This window comes from Dufourea novaeangliae, unplaced genomic scaffold (assembly GCF_001272555.1).
Source record: "Dufourea novaeangliae isolate 0120121106 unplaced genomic scaffold, ASM127255v1 scaffold90, whole genome shotgun sequence".
In the NCBI taxonomy this organism is placed as follows: domain Eukaryota; kingdom Metazoa; phylum Arthropoda; class Insecta; order Hymenoptera; family Halictidae; genus Dufourea; species Dufourea novaeangliae.
The window spans coordinates 315,559-330,136 of NW_015373969.1; the positions used below are offsets into that span (position 1 = coordinate 315,559).

The window sequence follows — 14,578 nt, forward strand, 5'->3', positions numbered from 1 at the left end:
TCTGAGGAGATGTATTGTTATAAAATTTTAATCGTCGTTATGAGAGTATACTAAACAGCCATTTTGATTTGTTTTGTAGTCCCAGTGTTAATTAGCATTCGACCAAAGGTTCGTAGCCGTGGAAACGATGAAGCCATTGAATCAATGGTAGGAAACATTCAACCGTAAAAATCAAGAGCGACTAGACAGAGAGTATATGCATATGTAGATATATCGTTGATCCTCGATCTGGATCCGAAACGAAATCCGGGACGAATAATAAACGGTTAAATACCTGCTGTCAATAGCGGTGACGGAGAGCGGATCGCAACGCTAATTAATCTCCTTGTTAAACCGTGACGAGCGTCGCCGCGTGTTAACGCGACGTTGAAAATTTTTGCAAATCACGTTTCACCGTGCTGTGTATGTTCAGGCGTACCGAGAGGCCCCGGGATTTTTAATTCGAGCTGGAAATTCAATTCGCAGGGAATTTGCATCGCGGATAACCTGGGACTTTTTTTTCCGCGAGAAACTTTTTTTTTAATTTCACCTCAAGCTTCTGCCATCCTTTACTTCGCCCCTCGAGTAAACCTCTCGTCGTTGATCTCACTACTCGGTTTCATTACTCTAAAAAAAGATTTTTCATTCAAGACAATTCACGATTTGTTAATTAACGGTGCAAGGCAATACAATCTGAAGAAAAAAAAAACGATAAGGAAAGTTTTGACCCCAGTTTTCCTCCAGTGGTTTGTCTTTTCCCGGTTCGTTTCGAGAATCGTTTCATCTCTCGCCACGGCATGTTTTTAATTCACGATTGTTCCATTAAACGTTTATCGAACCCACGATTATTATTCCTTCCTCGGTTTCTTTTTTAACCGGGACCATGTTCCTGTTCATTTCAATAACACAGAGACATCGTATTTTTCGTCGAACCGGCGGCGTCGCAGAATCGCGACCACGTAACCGTTCTCCTCGCGGCACAACTAATTGATCTTTCCAGCGCGCTTGAACCCGATAATTACCATTAGCATGCGTGATCTTGTGCACCGGGGAGATCCGATCCGTCTTTCTCGTTCTCCAAGGAGTCGATCGGCGACGGGGAGGGCGCAGGTTTCCCCTTCGGCCGGTAATTACCTTACGCGATATCGCAACCGCGGAAAACTGCGTACACGCTGTGTTTCTGTCCTCGTGGATCGTCTACGACCTTTTCAAAATCGAGATATCAGGCGTTCGAACGTACCGTTTGCACCATTTAGGAACGAATTTGATCAGATCGAACCGATATTTTCCTACGATCGACGACTGTTTTCGACGTGAGTTCCATTTGTCAACAACTGACGTGTTCGTGATCCACGCGGTGAGAAACGTGGTTGGACCGATCCATTCTATTTAACTTCGATCAACGTGTCTTCTTTTTTTTTTTTTTTTTTTTACCAAGGCCAATGTATAGTTTCGCAATGCTGTAATCTCCGTTGTTACAGGCGCGTATACACGCTGATTCCGCAAAACGACGGTAATGATACATGTCCTGTTCCTCGTAACTGTATCGATCTTCGAATGGCAATTTCGATCGCTCCAAGATGCAATAGGTATGACTCGGCGAACTGAACGGGGCGGGAGGACGGGGGAGAAAAAAATATATTGGCACTCACGTCGATACCTTCAATCGAGAATCGCAATTTTCTGTGTCACTCGGCGCACGCGATCCTCCGCGCGCGTTCCAAGAAAATCATAGGAGACAAACGGCCAGGAACAATTTTCGTCGCAACAACCCTCTGCTCTCGTTTCGTTTCTATTCTGTGCAATCCCCCACCACCCACGGTTCACTTCATTGTGTTTACCTTTGTTGTTAAAATAACACCGATACTGCGATACTTCCCTTTCTAGAGAATTTTTGGATGACTTAACGTTAGAAAAATCGAATTCTTTCAGGAAACCAAACTATTAAACAAATTATTGTAATATAATACAAGAGCTTATGTGGCAACGTTAAAAGTTATATAAAGAATATACTTTTTTTTTTTTGAAGTAGAAGAATCTCGAAGACAAAGATATTGCACATATGTGAGTTGAAATGGAAATAAAAGCGACACCTAAGCTTAAACGCAACGTAATTGGTGCGAACCGGAACGAGATACATCGATTTCTTCAGGAGATTTTTTGTTATTCCCCGTCTGCGGGACAATATTCCACCTTTTCTTCAGCGAAATCCGAAATTTTCGATACAGGATGCAGATTCGTCTTTGGTTTGGGTGTTTACTCGGGCCGTGATCCGTGGACGATTAACATTTTTCTGATCCCGGTCCAAGTGTTTTGAAGCGATGCTAATCCGAGGGGAATTTATTGCGACTACATCTCGTTCTTTATGTTTCTTCGTCGCGAGTTTCCTTGCTTTTGCCGATATATTTCGGCGCGGCGAGATTAATATAACATAACGCATCGCCGGCGCATTAACATTGCAAATGATCTTATCTAGGTAATTTAGCTCGATCATGAAATGTCACCGGGGACGTTGCCAAAGGTGAACAAATATTGTTCGACCCATTTAGCCTCGGTAATCAACACGGAATAATTTAACCCTCGATTCGTCCTTTGTGTCGACCTGACATATTTTTCTCCTAATAACCGATATTATTCTGTCATATGTACGTACAATTAGCTGAACCTTTGTGACTTTTATTTTAAAGAATTAGGAAAATATACTCGAGGTTGGCCATATTTAGGCCATCTCCGCTATAATGACAGAACACAATGGATACACTATTAACTACTTTTCAACTTTCCTTGTCTATGGTCACATCTTTCAGCAGAAATGAATTGTCCTGATCGAGTCTTCTAGCGAAAACACAACAGCATCGTCCGTGACGAGAGTCGCCAGCGTGTTAATTCCGTCGCGCGTTTTCATCTCGCCCGGGATCATTAATGACGGCCATGACGTCAAGAGGGCCCCGCGGGCGTTTCTACGCGACGTGTAACTTTAATGAAATTATCGCGAGACACTGTTTCGGCGCCTCCGCGGGTGAAAACCGTCGTTTTTCTTTCTCCTTTTGCCACGTTCTTTGTCACGGCTTCTCGCTCCAACGAGTCTTTCGTTTCTCCTTAGCCCTGTTTCACAGACGTCGATACTTTAGGAAATCTCTCGCGCCTTTTTATTGTCTCCGTTTTCTAGTCGTTTCAATTTCTTCTTGCACGAAGAAGAATCGAAAACTGCAACGACCTCCTCGTTGTTTTTTCAACCGTTCTGTTAGTTCGACTGGTACTCGTGTGTGTGTGTGTGCGCGCGCGTTTATAAGTAAATCATCTTCTGAAGAACCGAAAAATCGTTCCGTTGGACCGGAAGCTGTTGAAACGCTGCTGCCACCGTCCTCGAGCAGACAATGCGCGGCGAGACGTAATTGCGGGAACACGGATTGTCTGATGGATGTGGTTAAGAAGCGAATGAAAAAGAACAAAAATTTCGAATTAAGCACGAAATTGCGCAGCCATTAAATACTCTCGACGACTTTGTCGGTTAGTGTAACGTGGATGGATCGTCGAGCCATCCGGATAATGTAGTAACCGTGACCTTTGGTTGATCGAAAACAGATTTTTAATGAATTTCGTCTACATCTTATTGCCTTAACGTTCCTTTATCGTATTGTGCACTGTGTTTTGGTACATAAATGTATTATTCTTATTAATTTTTACGTAAATTTGGGCAACATGGCTGGGAAACGATTGGACTGAAATTTGAATAGACAAACACGAATCGCGAAAACGAAGGAGGCCCTTTTGCGGAACTTAGGCCCGCGGGAAACGCGGCTAATGGTCGTGGGAGCGCGGCAATTGTCTCCATTGTGACACATGTTTATAATTGTTTACCAGCTGCGTCGAAACGAGCCGGAATTCGACGAGGCTGCCTCTTTCGTAGGAAGGGGGCGAGAGCGATCACGCTGGATTCATCGCGGGCCTCGAGAATTCCTTCTTTCTTGAACATATGATCGTCCGTTGTAAATACCTTTTCATAAAACGTAGGCAAAAAATTCAGGCCGAAAAAATAATTTCCTGGCATAGATTCCCACTTGGGCATTGATCACGCTTTGCCTGTTTTTCTTAACAAATTTTTTCTACGTTTTCCTATCCCTGGCCTCTCGTCTGCTTTCTGTACCATATTCGTGTCAACCAACTTGCGTAAATATCAATTCGATAATCTGTTACACTTTGAAAGATAATGCACGATCGCATAAAAGAAATAAAAAAAGAAAATACAGATGATCGTTAATTACAAGAGAAAGAAAGAATAAAATAACCAACGGAGTGAAACTAAACTATGGTATTAACGAATATTTTACAGATTATCAATTAGAATGGTTTTTGAATTCTAGAGAACACTAGTGTACGGTATTCGAGAGGATAGAAAATGTGTAAGAGTCGAGGAAAAAAGAAAATCTTCTTCTCGGTGTCGAGAAGAATAATAAAATCTGTTCACCTGCTATCATTACGCGACTCTCGTTCGGGCCATTAAGATCGGCTGTCGTAATCGCGGTGAACGCGACACCGTGGCCTACGTTGCTCTCCGTCGGGGTTCATGAATATTCGATCGATTGTTGTCGCGAGCGATCCTGACGTCATCGAGTCGGAAGGATCAAGGATCCAGCCTCCGCGCGCACTTTGCATTCGACCGGAGTGACTCGCGATGCACCGTCGAGTATCCTCTTTCTCTCTCTCTCTCTCTTTTTCTCTGTTCAGCGATAAGAGAGCCGACAAAAAGTCAGCTAACTTTTAGGAGGGGTGTGAGAAAAAAAAGAGTTGGAGGAACTGGGGAACGGTAGCTTCGAGTCTAAGAAGCAAATTATGCAAATGTCGAACGCTGGGAAATATCACCGGCAACGGGGAACACGGTCAATCCATCGCGATTTGCTGGCCGACGAAGCACAAGAAACGTGTAAAACATCCATAGTAGAATATAATATGTATGTATACATAAAATTCAGATTAGAAAGGGTGCGTATTCACGTGGAAACGAGGATTTCGGTTATCGAAATGGACTCTGAATGAGCTTCGATCGAAATAATCTTGAAAATATTTCCTTGTACAGAATATATATCAGATATTCTATAGGAAAGAAACTCTTTAACCCTGCTGTTCTCCTCAGTTGCTTTTTCACGTTTGTATCTCTACGAATAAAACAAATTCGAACTGCGAAATCATTTGTTCTTAAGAAATGGGATATATGTACACAAAAAGTATACGCGAAATTTAAGTGCGTTGGATACTGAAAACAAATGTTTAAAAATATGATAGCTATTGAATTATAATCTTCATTTTAGGTCAAATAGATCCCAAGAGAACAGTAGAGTTAATCGAACTCACCGATTGTAGCTCTTCAGATCCGTAGCGTATTTCTCAAGCTTGCAATTTACCAGTTGCACTTTTTACAATCACTATTTTCCATATATCACTATCCAACATTGTTACACTTTCCGATTAACTTCAAATCGCCTACTGTTCACAGAAGTTCACGTCGTAAGTGCGATTTCACGTTCGCTATAATACTTTACACACAGAGAGACACCAATGACGAAAGCAACGTCTCCGACAAGAAGAAATCGACAAAAGGAAGAAACACACCGGCGCGGAATTCTTTGTTTTTTCACGCGGGCAGAACATTTTGGTCGATGAGTCGACGCCTCGGGCGACCATTGTCCTGTGCGGGAAGGTTCCGAAACGGGACGGTAACTGGCGGCGTGGGGGGAGGGCTTCAAAATTCAAATCAGATGCACCGCTGGCAAGGTCGTTATGTCACCGGGCGACTATTAGACCCCGCTAGTTTCCAAGGGGATATACGCACAGGTCGAGCCGGTCCTCTCGGATATTAATTTCAACGCTTGTCCGCCTCTTAAAAATATTTTTCCTCGTATCGCAGCGCAATTTCGAAGGTCACGACGCTTCCGTTTGGTGGGGAGGACACAGAGCGAGACGACGAACGTCGAAGGATCATCGAGGAAGGGAGAGAGACTTATTCGGTATTTCAAAAGATCTTTCATTAGGCAGAGTGCACCGCGGAAATTCTTCGTTTTCCTTACCTTCCACCTGAGACACCGATGAAATTTCCGGGGTAACAGATTTTCCGACGAATATCAACTAATATCGAACCATTTGTTTTTCTCCTTTTCCACCGACCAGGGAATCTCTGTGGAACATCGAAATGTTTAACGCGATCGTTCCCCGGATCGAATGACTAAAGAATCAACTTTTCGATTCGAATGTTGAATCTTGCAATCTTTTTCGTGTGGGTTACGAATGAGGAATCGGGCTAGTGAAGCCATCTGGATGGTAACAGTAACCTTTAAACTGTTTTCATAAGAAGTGTTCTTTTTTGGTCAAAAATTTATATATATATAGATATAACATATGCACTGCTCTGAATTTCGAGTTCTGTTAGTGTCCCGAAACGGATAACTCCGGTAGTCTAAAGTAAAGAATCGAAGACGCGATTCACTTCAAGGAAAATCGCTGAAATCGTCAAAGTTCGAAGGAGAAGAAAAGCAGATATTTCAAACGGTGGGAAGAGACATTTATATATATTTTTTTACAGCGGGAGTTCCAAGAGGCTGTTGAAGGGTTTTCTCGGCCAGCAGACACATCGTCTGGCGATCGTCTAGCTACGGTGTGATCGGTAGTTCAGGTGTTTTTACGGTTTTCCCGCCGGTATTTTTTTCCCCCTCCCTTCGCGGAGTTTGATGGCTTTCCCCGGAGATTTTACCGCCGGGCAACGAAGTTTTACGATGTCGTTCCTGGATTTTATATCACGACGCCGTTCCGCCGATGAGGAACGAGTCGATTTACACGTCGCTTTACGGAAGCATGGGCCCGTGGAAACGAGCCCTTTTCTCGACGGTGAATTCCCTTGAAATCTACCCGCCCGTCGACCGAGAAAGGAACTTCAAAGGACGCTTTAGATATCGGTCTCATCGCCGTCATTTGTCCCGAATGACGGTGAAACAAGCGATACAGGAATTTATCGCCCTATATTCGACTTAAAATGTTTACTGAAAATTCTATCGGAGAGAATTTACTGCAAAAAGATCCTACAGATTCATACGATCCTTTTAAAGGACTCTGGGAAACTCCAGAGTTCTTTAAGATTCATCCATAAATCTCTGAGTCCTCTGTGCTATCAAAACGAAAAAACAATACAAATCTGTACCGTTACGGACCCAGTTCCTGATCACTTACCGGTAACTGCCGCACGTTTTTTTTTACGCCTATATGTAGAAAAATTAACGAAATCCAAAAAAATCGTTGTTCTTCGAATAAATCTATCTGTTGTATTTAATTTGCAATCAACAAGAGTGTAGAAATAGTAATAATTCAATAACAATTGAACTTTAGAGAATTGGGTTCGTGACGATAAAAGGTTCATGCTGATGACAGCGCATCAGGTGGCTCATAGTTAGCAAAACGATACACGTATCCGTTTGCAAATCTGAAACGGGATACGAGAATAAAAAGTTAGTCCGATACGAGATTACGATATTTATCTTCATTAGAGAGAAAACCCTCTGCGGAAACCGCGAGCTACCGGTTTCGAAACCGTGGGTTCTCGCAACCATTCCCTCCGTTTCTGATTCCGCCGAAACTACACACGTAGTTTCTTTCCGTTCGACTTTTACGAGGCCAAAACTCGCCACAAGACGCCGAATCAGGGAGGAGGAGAGGTGAACGGGGGGCCTTGCTCTTTCGACCGGAATTTCGGCGACATGCGATCCGTGCATTAAGGGGAACTAGTCGAGGAAACGTTTACGCGAGACCGCTCCGGGGCTGATTTCAGGGATGAAAATGTTCCTGGGATTCGATTCGAGCACACGCGAGGCGATAATAATGACGGTTCGAGCGCCGATCCGGGGGATTGAGTCATTACTTAACGCGTTCGATCGGCCGGCAGTGACGTTACTCTGTCGAATTAACGAATATACAATTCTGGAACTCAGAGTAATTCCATTCTGACAGCTCGCGAAGGAACGAAGTTCCCCTTCCACGGTCGAAAATTACAAATTGACGGTAAATGGCTTTGGTGTCACTCGGTTCTCGAGGCGAGTTTCGTCACGACTTCCGTTACTCGAAAACGCAATCGCAACGAACGGCTGAATGGCTGACTCTAATGACCCAAGAGCACCGGCTTCGCCATGGTAATTCCCAGCCGCGAAGCGATTCCTCCACGGCCCTCCCCGATCCCGTGTGATGCCCCGGCTGGCTCGTTAAAGTAACAGATAACGACTTTCACCTATGCGTGGATCCGCAGCTGCAACAGCAGCCTCACCTCCGTCGCGGCTACTCTTCTGTTGTTTGCTCGTACCGTGATAGTCGCGGCGAGGGCTTTATATTTCCTCGGAGAGCGCGCGCCTCTTTGTGTCGCCACAGGTGGTTAACACGGTGTTTCGAACCGAGATTGATGAATACGTTAAGCAGCCTCGTTCTAACGCGCGCATGTGTCCCCGTGAATATTGTTTTCGTTTTCGTATATACCTTTCAGATGGAATTCTGGGCGACAATTATTGGTTAATTCTGTAATACCATTTTTGGGATCTAAAAGATACTTTGATCCATTAACACAAAATTTTCGGCGATGAAACAGTTATATGTATACGATGAACTACTCAGTCGGTCTAATTAACGTAAATACTCAAGGTAAGCTTAGATTCTAGTAGATCTACTTTCTAGATTCTCAATCTTATGACAATAGTACAAGTCTTCTGGGCAACTTCAATCAACGACTGAACGAACGAAAGAATAACTGTCGTCTGTTTTCATCATCGACATCGGGAAAACAAGGATCCGGTGAACGAGCACAGGCGGCGACTACTCTTTTTGCCCCGGTTCTTTTCACTTATCAGGTGAATCGGTTATACACGGGGCGCCGCCGTCGCCGTCGGTGGGGAAAGCGCGCGTGTCTCGTAAATGGCCGATCTACACGACACGTCGCGCGTGCCATTGGCAGTGAAAAACATTTATGGAAACGTGCTTCACCTTTTACGCGTGGAAGCCACCGATTACTTAATCCCTTCGGGGAGCGCACCGGTGAAAGAATGGCGGGGGTCGATCAACAGCCTAGGTCATTGCCGGCGTTTGCTCGGCTTCGGGAAACGGGAATCGATGATTCCGACCCCCTCGACGACGCGACGTTTTAACTTGGAAACATAAATAAGGGAAGAACGAGCAGAAAAATCAGCGATAAGGTAGGTAATCTTCGATCGATTTCTACCGTTGAATGCCTGAGCGACAGTGGAATGATGTTGACCATGATCAGACAGCGTGCTTTCATACGTTTCTGTTAGAAATCTTTATTTCACGTCTCATTAATATAAAAAATTTTTAACAGATTCGAACGTGCTGCAAAATTAATAATAAATCAGAAACAAAATAGATAAGGTTTCTATATAATTTTTAATTTAACCCTTTGCGGTCGTAGCACGCTATGGCATGGGTAGTACTCTACTGGTCATACGATCTGAACCTCATACTGTACATACGATTGTAAAGGGTTAATAAACCCTTTGACCGAGGAAATGAACTGTTCGTAAATTTTCATTTCTCGTAAGATTGTGAACATGGGGAATCCGTAAAAATGTTAAAAATGTTCTAAACAGCTCTGTATTAAAAAGGGACCAGAAGTGGAGGGACCCCCCAATATCCACGGGTCGCGTGTTGTCAGATTCATCTGCGTAAACTTTTAATAAGAGGGAAAGAAAAAAAAGGGAGGGACTGGAACCAGTGCCACGCGAACTTGACCCATTTCATCGGCTCGCAAGAAAAAGAGCGAAAGAAAGCTCGAGGGGGTACAGAGAAAAAAAAGGCAGATGCGGAAGACGGAAAGTCCGTAGGAGCGTAAAACGAAGGACAAAAGGCGCGAGAGGAAGCGGACCGGTAACAGGTGAAAAATAAACGATCTCGGACACGGGGGACACAGCGGCGGAATGATAAATTCGCGTTCACACGTGTTTTTTGCCCGGTTCCCCGGCTGCCCACCTCCCCTCCCACCTCCTCCCACCTGGATTCGATCCTAATCGACGATCTTACGTCACGGATGCAAAGTCACAACCGGTTTCAGACAGCGAACGGGCCATACGAACTGTTTACACACGTATCGTGCGTCAGCTCCGGGGCCCGCTCTGTTTCCCTCTCTTTCTGCTTCTCCGTCTCTCTACCCTCCCTACCACCTAGTCATGGTTCTGGGGATAGCCAAAGGTCTCTCCTGCTGTTGTATTATCTAATAATAAACTTCGCATTCGCGGCAAGGTGAAATCATCTACTGGATCTCCGGCTGTCTGAGATAGCTGGTGAAACGGTTCACGCGATACAACGACTATTTCTTTTTCTACTCGTGCCTCTCGTCGGAGACTGGTTCTTCCTCGACGAGGAGACGAACACGAGAATCACGTTAAACTAACGAGCTGTGTAATTCTCGGTTATAAACTTTCTTTCGCGTCGAGATAAGAGTTTTAATCGAGTTATCTTTGAAAGGCTACCTACTCGCATTCCCAGACGGGTCACCAAACTGTACACAAGGGTAGTACTTAACCCTTATAGTACCTTATAAGTTTCCCCCAGTACCTTCAAAATATACCTTGAAAAATATACGTATCTATTAATATTAACTTATTTCTCATAAACATAAAGATATCTCAGTTCCATCAGAAATATGTTCACGTAAGAATCACCCTACTGTACACTTTTCATCTAGAGCCTACACTGAACCAAAAATTCGCACCCCCCGTTTCGATAAAAAATCGAGGAAAAAAGAAGTTCCTCGTCGTTGGACCCTCTGTTATTTCAATATCCGCGAATAGCCGCGCGCTATCGAGCATCGAATGCCAATATTTGCGCGGCGCTCCACGTTTATTCAACGGTCGAAACGTTCTCCCCACCTGGGGGTGGAATGGGAGGAAAGGTCGAGAGGGCAGCAGCGCATAATTACGGTGATGCTTCTCAGCCGACGCGAATTTTCGGGCAATTAAAACGGAACTGGGGGTGAATTAGGCAAGAAGGACACTACTCACCCTTCTGCAGCTGGCCGTGGTCCGCGTTCATTTTCGCCTGCAACAGAAAGTGCTGCGCTTCACTAAGTAGAATTAGCACGGGGCCCGCGAAAATTCCCGTCTGTACGATTTAATGTAACGTGCAACCGGCTGGCTCACCTCGTAACCTTGTTTCGTGCCCCGTCCGCCACCCCAGTAGTCGCTCTCCTTGTCGTGGGGGTTGCATTGCTGGAACAGAAAGACCACGGGACACCGTTACCCTCGCGAATATATATTTCATTTAAAAAGGGTCGTTACCTCGTGCATTGAAAAAGAAATATGTATTACATCGTTGTGGGACGAGCTAAATTACGGTAGAATTTTATTCAAGAGCTCGTCCGATAACGTTGATTAACCCTAGATTACGATACTCCACTGTGGACTACGTTGTTACGAAACTTTCGTAAAATTTACTATTCAAAGACAACCGTGTGCAATTTGGAAATATAATACTTGTATTGATCTTTTGGTACAAATCTTTCGAACGATTACACTTTCGAAGGACTACGGTGTAAAAAATCATTGAAACGATTAAGTATCACATCCAGGACAAACGTTAACATTATGTGCACAACATAAAGCTATCTAAGCATTTTGTATTTTGAGAGCGTAATTTTTACGACACTTTCGTAATCTACGGTTAAGAACACAGTGGTACAGTTCGCTCGAGAACTTTCGTCGAACTATCCTGTGTGTGTACCTTTCCGAAAACTGAAAGGGGTAGCTCGATAATTGGGGAGCACCGTGGCAAAGGGGTAGTGTGTAGGTGTAACGCTGAGGGTTGGCAAGGTGGTGGAGTGTGATGCGTCGACGGGGGGTGGAGGCACAGTCCAAGTGGTGGGTGACGGAGCAGAGGGTCGCGGATGGCAAAGGGGATGAAGAGGGGGCGGGGGAAACACTGTCTAGACACAACACAGACGAGGCTGGTGGCAAGCCTGGCCTGTGACCTTGGGCATCACTAGGCCTTCTGCGGAGATAAACAATTCAACCCACGCGAACGGTGTTTCTCAACGTGTAAATTGTTACGCGGTTACGAGGGTGGCTGAGTTATGTGAGTTATTAATGGTACATCCACGGGGAGGATGCTGAAGATCGATGGTCCACGAATTTTATTATATATTTAATGATAATAGCGTAACTACACCTAATTTCATCTCATTCCCGTCATACAATCGCACAAAGTTCGCTGTTCATTTTCATCGTAGTATAACTTTTTTGTACAAAAGGGCTATGCCTGTTTATCTACATTAAATAAATTTCAAATGATCGTTGTATGGAAATTCGATCGACTCACCACCCCAAAGAGCCCGTGTTAAAAGTAAACGGCCCTAAATCTCGCTAGAGAGTTCCCTGAATCTTTCAAATTTGTCCCCGGTAAATCATTCGGCGCCCCACTAATTGCTGCCTAGGAGAAAATTCGTTCCAGTCCCTGAACTGTGTATTCCCATAACATTAAGCGTGTCCACCTACAGTATTGGAACGGTACAGTGGGGGTGATTTGAACACACAGATCGTAATAGGCGCTCGGACCTGCAGAACACACCGAGAACGCCGAGAGATGACCTCGTTTCCCTTCTCATGACCCCCTAAACCACAGACGACCCCGTAGCCACCCTCTAACGCGAAGGACATTGTGTGTGGTCACGTATCCTTCTCGAAGGACTCGGAATGTGATCTGTAAGGGGAGACTCGAGGGCGGTCTATTTTCGGCATGTCTCGGAGCCAGGGTTGTGTAAATTTATCGTCTGGGCGAAGAGAAAAAATTTTCCACAGACGAGCGAAGAATACAGAAGACGAATTGAAATGACGTTTCATCATTTCGAAGTGAAGTTTTACTTGTTTGGAGGGTAATTTTTCCGCGAGACATCGTTAAATATTGATAGAACGCGGGTAACGTCTAAGTCTTAGACTCTAAGAGGTTGAAAATGATCGATTCTCGTGATATAACATTTTTATGTATTCATCTATTTTTTTTAGCGTCGTTCGAACCATCGAACCGGTTCCCACCCCCGTGGCAGAAGAATCGATATTACGGCCACTTCGCGGGCCAAATTTTACGCCCCCGTAAATCCGAGCGGTGTAGGGCCTGACCTAGAAAACCGAACGAAGGGACACCATAAGGGCGATACTTTCGTCTGTCGCTCTACAGGTGGCTCGTGAAACGATCCCGATTCTTAAGAGAAACTCCAAGGAACCACGAAGGGATATGCATTTTCAGGGAAGGTGAGGGTTGGTCAGCGACGCCCTTTACGTCGAGGTTAACCCTCCCCCTCTGAGATATGTGAGGAAATCCCTGTGGATATTGCGTGCCATTCGTCGGTAATTTCAGGGAAAAGAAGACTCGACCCAGATATTCTCTCTGTTCTCTTTTCTGTATGATCTTAAGGGTAGCTTTCAAATCCCTTATTAGGATAAAATATTCTTAGACAACGAAGTATATCTCCATTGTAAGACAGTCTAGATTTTAATGGAGCTGCTCTAATAATGTCACAATGATGAAGGTGTTTGCGCCAGCCCGAAAGCAGACACCTGGAGTGGAAGATACTTCGGGGGGGGGGGGGGGGGGGGTGAGTAAGTAGACGTGAGACTTCTCAAGCACTGTCGGAAGTCACCGTTATGCACCACATCTATTTTAAAGTTCGTAGAGCAGATGAGAAGAGAGCAAGGTGGAGAAGCGTTCAACTTAACGGAGGAGGAAATCGTTTTTTGAGCAGGAAGAGAACGGGGATCATCCCTTAGATTCCTCGCCTGTGGGCATATGGCACCGGTGATCTCGGTCACGTGACGCTTAAAATTGGATTCCCGTATGAAGAAGAAGAATAATTGAAGCGTTTCGATTCCCGGGAGCGGGCTTTGCGACTCTCTAATGTCATCCCTTGGCATATCTCTGACATTTACCGGTACGGTTTCTCGACCAAAATTCACCCCCACTGACAGAGACTCATTCTCGGAATAGATCAACGTGATACCTACATCCCTAACAATGTTGTCACTTTTCATTCAGATCCTAACTTTGTTTATATCACCCAGAACAAATTCTTTCTTTCTTTGCCTTTGCGGGCATAGAGTTCCAAAAATTTCGAGTGGATAATCTCTATGTATCCAGGAAACCTGACGGGGTGGTAGTTCCGTCCGTGCCACAACCCTTACGTCCAGGGTGAACACACCGAGAGGGGGGGTAGGTGGAGTAGAGCGAAAAGGAGGGAAAAAAATGGGAAAACGTGCTCCACGATCCCCGGATTGGTAATCCAACCTACCACGAGCAGCTCGAAGGGAAGATAAAGAAAGGAAGCAAAAAAAACTACATTTTAGCTCGCATCCAGGCGCTGCAGCCACCCCCTCCGCCTCCTTCCACATCCCGTCTCTCATTCTATCTTTCTCTATTCCGTACGTCGGTGTAGGTGGTCGGGGGCCGATAGTCGAGAGAGCGTCCCGATAGCAAAAGGACGCCGACGCCCGGCGTCGGAGGGTGGCCGGGGAAAAAAATCACAAGGATGGAAGGGTGGGTGTACAGGGATGGGTGGCGGAGAAGAGAAACAGAG

The 14,578-nt window shown here is 44.9% G+C and overlaps 1 protein-coding gene across 1 annotated transcript in view; it reads right to left on the reverse strand.

Annotated features, from left to right (window-relative positions):
- LOC107186814 (zinc finger protein rotund-like) overlaps positions 1-14,578 on the reverse strand; it is a 111,573-nt gene that overhangs the window by 68,423 nt on the left and 28,572 nt on the right. Inside the window, exons 2-3 of the mRNA XM_015574754.1 lie at positions 11,157-11,225; positions 11,019-11,055 (exon numbers count right to left, since the gene is read on the reverse strand). Coding sequence (XP_015430240.1) covers positions 11,019-11,055; positions 11,157-11,225 — 106 coding nt within the window. The remainder of the gene's footprint in view (positions 1-11,018; positions 11,056-11,156; positions 11,226-14,578) is intronic.